Source organism: Cynoglossus semilaevis, chromosome 15, assembly GCF_000523025.1.
Source record: "Cynoglossus semilaevis isolate Cse_v1.0 chromosome 15, Cse_v1.0, whole genome shotgun sequence".
In the NCBI taxonomy this organism is placed as follows: domain Eukaryota; kingdom Metazoa; phylum Chordata; class Actinopteri; order Pleuronectiformes; family Cynoglossidae; genus Cynoglossus; species Cynoglossus semilaevis.
In genome coordinates, this window is record NC_024321.1 from 7,860,701 (window position 1) to 7,872,590 (window position 11,890).

General features: G+C 40.1%; 2 protein-coding genes across 5 annotated transcripts in view; one reads left to right on the forward strand and one right to left on the reverse strand.

The window, feature by feature from the left end:
• Window positions 1–1,517: 1,517 nt before the first annotated feature.
• On the reverse strand, window positions 1,518–5,869 carry arr3b (arrestin 3b, retinal (X-arrestin)). 3 transcript variants are annotated; one of them, XM_008326754.2, is made up of 18 exons: window positions 5,782–5,868; window positions 5,473–5,491; window positions 5,067–5,097; window positions 4,843–4,903; window positions 4,712–4,756; window positions 4,440–4,633; window positions 4,225–4,284; window positions 4,040–4,116; window positions 3,554–3,689; window positions 3,372–3,456; window positions 3,189–3,261; window positions 2,929–3,066; window positions 2,683–2,760; window positions 2,566–2,589; window positions 2,408–2,457; window positions 2,263–2,266; window positions 2,125–2,154; window positions 1,518–1,978 (listed from the first exon to the last, which is right to left on the reverse strand). In XM_008326754.2, exons 2-17 carry the CDS (start codon window positions 5,478–5,480, stop codon window positions 2,142–2,144), a joined length of 1,077 nt encoding a protein of 358 aa, XP_008324976.1. In that variant the 5' UTR covers window positions 5,481–5,491; window positions 5,782–5,868; the 3' UTR covers window positions 1,518–1,978; window positions 2,125–2,141. The 3 variants fall into 3 exon arrangements, with proteins under 3 accessions (XP_008324976.1, XP_024918804.1, XP_024918803.1); XM_025063036.1 differs by having other exon boundaries at window positions 1,518–1,975; window positions 4,440–4,756; window positions 5,782–5,869; XM_025063035.1 differs by having other exon boundaries at window positions 4,440–4,756; window positions 5,782–5,869.
• A 2,925-nt stretch (window positions 5,870–8,794) lies between these two features.
• inppl1b (inositol polyphosphate phosphatase-like 1b) overlaps window positions 8,795–11,890 on the forward strand; it is a 19,012-nt gene continuing 15,916 nt past the window's right edge. Inside the window, exon 1 of one of the 2 annotated variants that reach the window (XM_008326756.3) lies at window positions 8,795–10,262. In XM_008326756.3, coding sequence (XP_008324978.1) covers window positions 10,126–10,262 — 137 coding nt within the window. In that variant the 5' untranslated portion in view covers window positions 8,795–10,125. The remainder of the gene's footprint in view (window positions 10,263–11,890) is intronic. The other variant, XM_008326757.3, reaches the window with a different exon arrangement.

Consider the following 11,890-nt stretch of genomic DNA (forward strand, 5'->3'; position numbering starts at 1 on the left):
TAATGTTCGATTATTTCCATGTCTATTGTATTAATTTAATTTAATAATTAACGGTTGAACCATTTTTTTTTATTATTTCTTTTACTATTTACGTGAATAGCTTTAGAGTAATCATATCGACCTAAATATACTGATAAAACATTTATGGTTGGGTTAGATGTTCACTCTGAATTATTATAGGTGTGAATGAGAGTATGAATACTGTACTTCATGATAATGAGAGAGGGAGAGAGAGAGAGGGTGACAAATAAAATATGACAAATCATAAAGTGGAGGGATGAGTCAGAAGGAAGAAAGCCGCTTTGAAGAGAATCGAGGTATATACAGTATAGGAGGCAGTGGACTTTATGACCAAGTTGTACACCTCGGTGACTATAAACACGTCTGATTAAAGAGAAGTACACTCGTGTGAGTTTTAGATACAAGATTATGTGCACTGCTACTAAAGTTGATCTAAAACAATGTGAATGTTGCGAAAAGAGCTTTTTCCAGCATAGGCTAGAGGTTATGGTCTCAAAGCAATTGTTTGATTTTATGCCAACAGAGTACCACAGATGTAATTTTGGCTTTGAGAGTGCTCATACAAAAATACAGAGAAGGTCAAAAAAAGCAGCATTGTGTGTTTGTGGTTTTTGACCAAGCATATGTTATAGGGTGCCAAGTTAGGATCTGTGACTCTGAAAGAGAACGGCAAGGGTGGTTGTAAGGTAGGTGAAAGTGCTGGACATGACCACGACCGTGCGTTCAGTCTCCCACCTCTGTCAGTATGTGGCATAGCCTATCATAGCATATAATTGTAATAATCAAAGACAAAGGTTTTACAGCCTTTAAATGCATATATTTTTTAACCACTCCTTCTACAGTTTGTGAGTAAACCATCCAATTGTTTACTTTGTTGATGTAATATCAGCTAAATTGCATGTCGTTTAAAGGTGCATCTTTAAATCAACGTTGACATGTGCAGTCAGAGTAACAGATGGGTTTAGAGAAGGGGTAGGGATACATCGAGGACCAGCTTTGAGCCCCATCATGTCTGCAATGATGAGGGACAAATTGTCAAAGGAGGTGGAGGAGGCGTGGCAACAGTCTATTGAGATCACAATGATCACTGATTGCATTGTACTCTGTGGTTAGAATAGGGAGAGTGAGAGAGAGTGGTTCATCAAAATACCTCTCTTTAGACTATAGCCTGCAGTCATCCTTGGCTGTCCTTGGCCTACATTTGTAACGATAAACTAATTTGTAATCCCACAACAACTTTGATTTTCACTGGCATATAATAGATAGTAGTAAATAATAAGATAATAGACAATCACTTAATTGTATGTTTTAATTAGAATTAAAATACCGGAGTTGTGAGTATGTGAGCTAAGGTTTCTCTAACACAGAGCAAAGTATATATGGTTTGTTTTTTTTGACAGATGCCCTGAGGCCCACGGACCCCCAGTCCCAGTTGAGACCTCTGTACTGTAACAGAATGGACAAATCAGAGACAATATAAGGAAACAGAGTGTTTATTTCCTTTCCCTGCCAATGGAGATTGACCTGGGTGAAGTATGTCTGGCAGGATGATTATCCCACATTTATTACCAATATTCATTGGCCATAATAACACATTAATAAGGACAAAACATGAAATAAAACTCTACTAATTAATAATTAATGATTACACATAAAAAGAAAATCATTTTATATTTATTTAGTGGGATAGCGTGTGACAACAATTCCCTATGTACTGTATATGTGTATATGTGCTGTCTTTCCTGCTATGACAACACTCCACTCACACTGAGAGATTTCACACTACCAGTGGCTGTGACTAGAACTTTGTATGTGCAAGTTTAATAAGAACAGTTAGTGTGAAGTTAGTGACACCTGGTGTTTCACTTCTTTGCTAATGAATTCCATTATGATTTGTCTGATCTTCTTCCACAGATCGTCTTATCCTTGATTGGGCTGTATGGTGATGACCGTCCTGCTGGTATGAAAAAAAAAAAAAAATTATTATACTTTTAGCAGCAGTTCAGGTTTTTATTAGTTATTGTTATCAATAACTTTAAAATCCCATTAATACAGACAGATACTACTGCATTTTTAAAGTTGTAAAGCTGCAAAGGACCTCACCTGATCTAAACAGGCCCTCAATCCAATTTTCTGTTATTTGTTTAATGGCAAAACACACAGAAAAACATGGGTCAGCAGTGTGACATAAACATGACAACCACAGGTTAAAGAGTGCTGCTAACAGCCAGTGATACTTACACTTCTGTTGGTTGGACAGTGGTGAAGTGCAAAGAAATGTGTAAAAAGACAACACAAGACAACAACGATTAAAAAAAATATATGTACAAATATAATTTACTGCATCATTACAGTGACATTTTTCATAATAAACAACAGCATTCACCTGCAGGTTTGGGGGACATCAGAGTCAAGGGGAGCTCCACAGTCACATCACTGAAAATTAAAACAAGTATAATCAGTAGATTCTGACTAAATTGGTATTTTGTATCTCTTTTTATATAAATATTAAATAATGAAATATTAAAAAAACAAAAATCTCACCTTGCTGTTAGGCCTCCCAGCAGGCTTCGGAGTTAAGAAAAAACCACAAGCAGTTAGTCTAATAAAGTGAATACCAGTGGATAGTGATCGAATGTTTTAACTTTAGACAACACATACCCTCCACCAGACACCATGAGATTGACCTTGACTTTATAGGAAATGATGATTCCCTGCATCTCCTTATCTCCTTGACTCCTGTGAAGTGACAGGAATAGTTTCCTTTAAAGAGCTTTGGGGTTTTGGTCTGAGACACGGTGAATGGATGACAAAGTGTTAAGTCTGTGCTGCTGCCAAACACCACTAGAGTAATTGGATGAACTTATCCCAGGCTGTTTCTAAGCCGTGTTGATAAAAGCGCCTTACAGGGTTGTGGAGGCCAGGTTGGTGTCCTCGTCTTTTAGCCGTCCGTCCACTGCTATACCGTGCTTGTCTTTGTTGCTGGAGAGCATGGGTTTTATTTTAAAGGACTTCTCAAATGTTGAATTGGCGTTTATTGTCTCCCTGTAGGAAATGTAGAGACATAAATGAACTTCAATCTATGTATGGTGCTCTGTCAGTTTATATCTGAGCTTTATATCCACATTATAATTAACACAGCTATTCTAATTCAAAGAAAGTCTTACGCAAACTCCTCGGTGCAGACTGCCTTGGTGTAAGTGTCAGATGAGTAGAGGATCACGTTTGTCAGCTGCTCAACTAAGACAAAACAACTGTGGTTTAGTAAAACGTAAAATTACAGAACAAACATAATGAATTACACATATTTTAATCAACATCGATTATTTTTAGACCTCAGTTTTTCTTACCTGTGATTTTGATTTTCTTCACCACCTTTGCGGTTTCATTGTTGATCTTTACGTTTACACTAATTGGATCTCCGTGGTAGTAAATCTAAAAATAGTAACATAGTCTTCCATTAGACACCCTAAAAGAAGTTATGTAGTATGATGATATACTGTGTTTTGCTGAAAATCACTTTTTTTTTTACCTCTTTTTCCAGAGAAGCCTCCAGGTGAACTGGTTTGTCCGTCATCATGAACTGTTTACTAATCTCAGCCTTCGCTCCAGGTTTGTTGTTAACAGGAGCAAACTGTATTTTACGAATCATCAGACGACAAGTGTCCCTAAGAACGGGGTTAGAAAAAAAACATGATTTGATTTTTGACATTTTTTGTTCTGTTGTTTTTTGTTCTTCTTCAGTACAATTGACAATTATGACACATGACTGACAGCACTGGGCTTTCACTTCGGCTTGACTGTACTGTTATGTAAGCAGAGTGGAACAGTGAGAATTATTGTTCCGTTTAACACTGTTACTGTTCTGTTTTCAGTTGCAAAAATGATGCGTTATTGGAACAAAGCTGTCTCTGTGTATAATGTCATATGTTTTGCATTTAAAAAACCAAAAATAATTCAAAAACAATCTCCCCACTCCCCACTTTGTTGTTCTGTATGTTGAATTATTTCTACATACTTCTTTTCAATGACTTCATTTGCGTTGTCAGCTGCGTTGGCCAGGTACGCTTTAACCTCAAAGTCCACACCACAGGCCTGCAGACAGAACAAAACATAATAAATAATCAGTTGAAACCGGTGACATTTTCTATGTGAGGACAAAAAATAAAAGAAAGAACCCATAAACATGGAGCCTATTCCTACCTTGCCACTGTCGTTTGTCCCTGGCTGCAAGGCAACGGAGCAGGGAAGATTGGGTGGAATCTACCAAGAATCAGTGATGAATAACAAAACACAGGCACAGTTAATATTAGACTTAAAAAAATACATTTATGATCAGTAGACACGACCGTGAAATCACTTAAATGTTAGAAGTGATTTAATATTTTTGAATGCAGGATGGATTTGTGGATTCTCACCTGGAAGGAGAAGGGATGTCCTTGTTCTCCGACTTTCTTCATGAGTGATTCCTGCATTGGTGATGTGGTTGTGTTTCCACCTGTTGGTGGATACACCTGCACACGTTGTATCCAGATGTCTCTCCTGAAGGACAGGCCAATGACGTCCAGGTCCTCACTTCCATAACGGAAGGCACAAGCCAGGTAAACGAACACTACAACAGGAAGTGTTGCAGATGAGTTTGAATCAACTGAGAACAGATACAGGTCAGAAAGGCAGGTGAGAGAATTACCATTTCTGCCATTCAGGCCTGAAGGATCCACTTTAACCACACCATCTGTAAAGACCATCAGTGTTAGGATTCAAAGAGATGCTCATGGATGCATGTATAGATGCAAATCACACACACACAGAGCCACACACCAACGACTTCCACTGAATCCACATTGTCCACAAAGTCTCTCTTCCCCAAGTACAGTGCAATCTGGGAGAAAAGGAAAAAAAAAAACAGAATCGGTCACTGCTTTTTCTGAGGTTAAAAGAGTTTAAAAGCTATTTCTGGGAGCTGGAGGAGCCACATACAAAGTGTACTCCTCCCTGAAGCCCAGAGGGAGCCCTGTAATAACTACATTAGAAAGGCCACTCACATGTCCGTTGCCACTGGTTTTCTTGAATACCCTTAAAAAAGTGGAAGAAATGAAACTTCAGTGAATCTGTTGTCCACTTTAGGGGTGCCATACACACACAGAAACACACACAAAGGCATGGTAAAGCTAGTTATTTATACTTTATTTATTTACACTTTAGCTGATGGAATTTGTTTCTGTGGTTTAATAAAATAGCAGTTAAATCGTATTTAATTAAACATAATTTTATAGATGAATAACGATCAGCTGCTCCTGTTAAAATGGATGAGACATCACTGGACAAAAAAAAAAAAAACCAACTCAAGACAATATTACTGATAAGACTGTATATTTAACTATATATTTATTTAACATAAAATATAAGATTGTCAAGTTTATATATATATTTACAATTATGTTTACTCACTTTGACATGTTGGTGAAACCTTGGAAATAAATGAAAACAAAAAATTAGACGACCAATCAAAAAGGTTACACTCTATAATCAGTCTATGATCAGTGAAGACATTATTTTCCATATAAAATAACTACATTGTAAAATTTGAATCCTCCTTGTATTTAAAGGATGTTGTTTCTATTTTCCATCTATTACATACACTGATAAGATTTTTAAGCATGGTCTTTTAAAGTCCTAAATGACCCGCTGTAGGGGCCAAATATAAGGATACATTAACTTTAGGTAATGTGTCGCTGGTTAAAAAGCGGAGCAACTCACCTCCTGGACTCTGTTCTGACAATGAAGCTCCTTAGCTGCCTCCTACAGTCTAATCCGTGGCTGTTCACAGTGTGGCTGCGAATCACTGTCTCTCCTCTTAGTTTTTATGCTGCGACCCTTCCATCCCTGTCAAGTCCTTCAAATCAGATTAATATAAATAGCTGCTGTTTGAGCTCAGAGGATTATCGTAAAAATAATGTGTACTGTATGTAACCATGCAAACACACCATGGTATGATTACCGTAGAGGGTGAGACACGTTTAAAGTCAAATGTAAACAGGCTTAGACCTGAACGTTGTTCGCTCTGATCTGTAGGAGGACGGCAGTGAATAATTTAATGGGCGTTTGTCTGAGAATCAACAAGTAGCTGTCTGTAGCTGTCTGTAGCTGTCTGTATAGATATAGCAAAACCTTAAAGCAAGAACAATCTTCAAAAAACATCAAAAAAGGAAACATTTTCGATCTGATCTTTTTTTAAATTGGAAACTGATATGCACTGTTTGGATTCATTCCTTCCTGTTGCTTGGAGATGAGTCCAGTGGTATTAGCTGGATTTTGTTCATGAGCGACAGATGGCCTCTCCACCAGGCACAGACTGACTGCAGTGTTTTCATTGTTGGCTTTGTGATCAGTTCCAGGTTGTTTTCCACAGAGGTCTCGTTGATGCCAAATAGGAAAGAAAATCTCAAATATATATGTATATATACTGTATATTCTGTCAGGCATTACACCTATGAAAACTTTGTCTATACAAAAAATCTACAATCTACCTTTTGATTGCACCATTGAGAATTCTTTGAACTCTTTTTTATAAATGAGTCTTTTACTGTGGGTTGTTGTGGGTTGTGTGTCGTGTTGTAATCCATAGACAGTTCTGAAGACTGAAGAGGTCAATCCCTGTGGCGGTGGATCAGGAGGATTTCCACACCACTGAAATCAACTGTAATTGATTGATTAATGAGGGTGTGTGGATTGATGGATTCCCACGGATTCTAACACCTTGGCAGTCCAAGATAATTGACTGAAGGTTGCCTTCCTTTATCTGTCCGACCAGAGTCAAGACTGAGCTGTTTAAAGCTGCTCCGACTGATCGACTTCACTGGTCCGGATCATGAGTTGAGACAGAAATACAGAGTAACAAACCTTAACAGATTTAACAACCTTTACATTATCATCATTATTTAGGAACATGAACTTGAGAGATTAACTTTTAATAAAGTTTGTTTTGTAAAAGCTTTGGTACAGCACTGCTTGGAATAAAAAGTTCCCCAGAAGAGAAACGTTAAAATTTACATAAAATAAAAACAAAACCGATTGCTTCTGTTTTTCTGCATCCTGTCTTATGTGAAAAACACAGTCATTCTGATACAGAGCCTCTACGCTGCACTGAGCAGAAGAAGGAAGGAGTTTAAAGGTTAAAGTCAAGCCCACTGAAACCCACATTATCAGGAACCTATTTCATATAATATTTATTATTATTTAATATAAAGGAAAAGGTCATTCGCATGTATTGAAGTAAGAATGGGCTAAAACCTAAATAACACACACACCCAAGACACGCACACACACACAGACACACACATACACAATCTCCTTAGAGTTAATCTGGAGCCATTTTGAACAAAAACTATATATAGAAGGCTAACAGCGTGCTCTGTATAGAAACACCTGCGTGTCATAAGCACGGTTTAGCGATTTTGTAATCTGTTTGTTGCTCAACACGGCCAGTCATAGAACATAATGTAATAGAATAGATAAGAATAGTATGCAATAGAATAGCATTGAATAGAAGAGAAAAGAATAACCTTGTTTGCCGTTTGTGTTTAAAGTCAACAGTTCAATCACTGGGGATTTGTTTTTACAGCAGAGCAGGAAAGGGGAGAGTTTGTTAAACAGAATCAAATATACATTTTAAAAAGAGTGTAAAAATGGTGTACACAATAGTTCACAATACACACACAAGAAACTGCAATTGTAATGCAAGAAATGTAAACGCTGAGGTAGAAAAGTGAAAAAGAAAACATTAGGGTGAAATGTGAACAATAAAATAAAACCTAAACTTTAAACATTACACTGTCATGTGATGAGACGCTAATATGGCTGTCAACAAAACAAACAAACTTCATTTTTCTTCTGAAGGATGATGAAACAGTGGTGGTCATGACCCACCCCAAATTGGGGACATTTTATCATGATCCAGATATGGCATGGTATCAGAGTATTTTTCCTGTGTACTCCAGTTATGCGCCGGTCTAAGCTGCCAAGACATTGTTAAGAGTCAGCCAACATGACCCGGAGTCAAGTCAATAAGAGAACAGATAACATGTCCACCTCTCACATTCTTTTAAATGCTAAACATTGGAACATGAACAAACAGGAAGAGTACTGACAATGGAGATTTGTAGAAAACGAAAAAAGGAAATACGTCAAAGCTCCACTCCACAGGGAAGCCAGGCTGCTCAGCCAGGGGACATGGAGAGGTGGCCCCACCTGTGGCTCAACATGTGGGCCAGTGATGGACTGGAGAACAGTCCAGGTTGTACACAGTCCTTGTCTAATGACGTATCTTAGCTCACCATCCAATGAATGAATGGTAAATACTAAATGAGATATTTGAAGTTATTGCCAACCGTATGATAACGTTTTTCTGTCGGTTTTCTCCTTTTCAGTATCTCTTGCAGTTGCCTCAAATACCACCACACAGTCACAGAGGTATGCTGCTGCATTTTTTAAAAATCATGCAGAAAAAAGCACGAGGAAGTGATTAGGGAAACATGAAGAAGAATCACCCATTGGTCACGGCTGTATCTGTTTATTTTATGGGGTCTGCGTTTGGTGATCGGCACATTTTTGCGGTGTAGCGAGAGGCAGGGCAGCAAATTTGGGACCAAACAACTTCCCAGAGATGAACATGCTCCAACTAATGGAGGGGGCGGGAAGTGGGAGGGCTGAGTGATGGGCGATGGTTCTGAGGAGAGCAAAAATAAGAAAGTTAGGGATGATCATAACCATATGGAGACTGAGAGGGCTGAGTGAGCGAGAGAGGGTGGGAAGTTTAGGGAGTGTACACAGAGACATACAGCAGAGTGAGGCGGACTGGGGAGAGGAGTGTGTGTCGGCTCGGAACCGAGACATTGAATATCAAAATGACATAATAAAACTATAAGAAAACCAAGGGAGAAACTGAGGAATGGCATGGGGAGTTCTATTTTTAGGAGAAGGAGACTGGGCAGAGTCTGAGGAAGGAAGAAGAAAATAAAAGGGAGGGGAGACGGGGGGAGAGAAAGGAAACCATTGCTGTTTTACACACTGGTGGTGAAGTTGAGCCCTTCACAAGAATTCTCCTGGCTATGTCCGCCATCTGGAATGTCGAGTCACTTCCTCTGTCTGTGCTGCGCTCGTACGGGGTTGTCCTCTGCACCCACCCTCCCTCTGTGCTCTGACAGCGCTCTGAAGAAACGCTGGAGATCCCACAAGTGTGGACAGGACACTTCTGACAAGGAACAAACACCTGGGGAGGAAAACAAGATTCTCGGATTAACCCCGAGACCCACCAGGAACCGTCTGAATGGAATCTGGGCCTGGAAGAACCAAAGACAACTGCAGTCATCAGCTGAACTCCTCTCAGAGGGTGTTCCTTTTCCCTTATATGGCAACAGAGCTGAGAAATCATTTGAATTAGTCTGCTTTCTGTTGCATGCCTGTCTGGTTTTAGTGCTGACTGAGTTCCATCTCGTATGTTTCTGTCTGTGCCGTACGTGTGTGGGTGTCCTGTGTGTGTGCAGCTCCGTTTGTTTGTTTTGCCTTCTTGCTCTTTCTCTGCCTGTTGTCTGCATGTGGGGCTTTTGTTTTGGGACAAGAGGAGGGCTTGTGTTTGTGGTTGATCTAGATGCACCGTCACCGCCTCAGGCTTGGATACTTCATTCAAACTCCGCAGCTAGTGCTGGTTTCAAACCGCTGTGATGGTCTGTGTTTGTTGGAGAAACACAGCAACCAGGGCGCAGCAATTAGCAACCGAAAGCTGAGAAGAGTCTGTATGATCAGAAATCTAGACTGGAGCGGGGAGTTGTCACCGAGCACGCCATCACCTGGATGCTTTTTACTTCCTGTATGTCACAGGATGTGTGATCCTAAAGGAACTATGAGGACACATGGAACTGACCTGGGATTCTCTGTTCCTCTTTGAAGATGACGATGGGAAACATAAACACCTAAGTTACCGCTCAGCACTTTCTGTTGCTGACGACTTGACGGAGCATCTTCCTGCTTGAGACACAGTGTTATGTCAGGTTCATCGTCTGATGTGGACGACCTTTACCAACCCACCTCTGACCTTTGATTGTCATGGCTACGGCGGCATGGTATCATCGTGACATCAGCCGTGTGCACGCTGAGGACTTGCTGGCACGAGCAGGGAGGGATGGCAGCTACCTAGTGAGAGACAGTGAGTCTGTGCCAGGAGCCTACGCACTGTGCCTACTGTGAGTACACACAAAAACACACAACTTTTGATGAACTCTATTCTTAAGTGGAAAAGTGGAAAAGTTCGGCGCTCTAGATCCCCCATTTTAGTCTTTGGTTAATATTGTCTTTCACTCTTTCTGTTTTGTTATTTTTATTATTTTTTTTTGCCATATAGTGAATGCCTACTTTATAGTAGAAAGTCACTCAGCACAGGAAGAAAGTTGAGGTGATTATCCCTGTGGTAAAATATAGCACAGAGCGACCCACTGTTGTGTGGCGCTATAAAAAACCCTATTACAACATTTTGAACAAACCTTGAATACATACTGCTCATAAAAAACATTCTCACCTGAAATTATCCTCAGATTGAGTTAAGTGACAACAAGAAATGTTTATTTACTAACTCCAATTCAGTCAGCCTTGATGGAGGCTAAGCTAAGCTAATCTTATTAGCCCCTCTAACTCACTTCTTCTCTGGGTTTGAACAGCACGTCTACACCCTTTCACTAACACTATTGTCACAAATAGTTTTCACCAGTTAACATGTGATTGATATCTGTCTGTGTGAACACATCACTTTATTACTCATGACTTAAAGACTGATCACATGACTTAGGTGAATAATATGATCCTATGGAATTCTGTTTGTGAAATCAATGTGTAATCATGTGTAAATCCGAACTTTAAACGATCTCTACCATCGTCCACCAGTCTATTCATTCGTCCTGTCTGATGACTTCCTCCCCTTTGAAAACATGACACCCAAAATCATTGTAGAATAAGCAGACGCCGGCTCTATTTTTAAAAGAAAAGCCACGGTTAATTGTTTAATCTGGCGAAACTTTATATTTCTGGCAGCGAGGGTTGGAAACTCTTCATGAAGTCTACATTTCTGCAGAATGTCCCCATCTGTAGATTGATTCAGCAGCTTCACTCACCCTGTCATATCCATCACTTTCACCATCCTCTGCCAGCAGACAGCAAAAGAACAGCTATGGCTGTGCTGCACACACACTGGGCCAACCTCACACATACACTAACCCCAGACTAGTCAGACTGTCCCGTCTGAGCTGAACACACTCCATCTCAGGCAGTCAAACCCCTGGCTCAGGACGCCCTGTTTCCCCTTCTTACCCCACTTTCTTCCCCGGGGCCCCAGAAAGAGGGCGGGAGCTCTTGTGACCGCACAACGCTGACTGCTCATCAACCCCGGGCCAGATGCATTCCTGAAAGCTGAGACCGGCCACTCGCAGTGCACCCTCTTTTTCACTTCGTTCTTTTCTCAGTATCTCATTCTCTCTTCAGTCACATAAATATCTCCACACTTTTGATCTGCGTTCATTTCCTCTGATGTCATTGTCCTGCTTTTTTGTTCTTCTAATATAATAGCTGACTCATAAAAATTGAAAAGAAATTCCTCCGAAGTGACTGATGGAGAAGGGCCAAAAGTCTCCCACTTTGTATAAACTAAAACAAGCCACTGTCATGTGCGGGCATCGCAGGGAGCAGGCAGGACCCAAATGCAGTACTGGAGAGACTCTTTCTGGTGCAGGAAGTTTATTAACAAAGTCCAAATTAACAAAACACAAAGAACTAACAGGCATGGAATTCTCGAGGAACACGAGGAAAACACGGAAACACGGAA

Coding starts and splice junctions, on each gene's coding strand:
- arr3b (XM_025063036.1), bottom strand. Junction 4,285..4,439: donor GACATCCCTTCTCCTTCCAG/GTGAGAATCCAC, acceptor GATTCTTGGTAG/ATTCCACCCAATCTTCCCTG. Junction 3,690..4,039: donor AATGAAGTCATTGAAAAGAA/GTATGTAGAAAT, acceptor CCCCGTTCTTAG/GGACACTTGTCGTCTGATGA.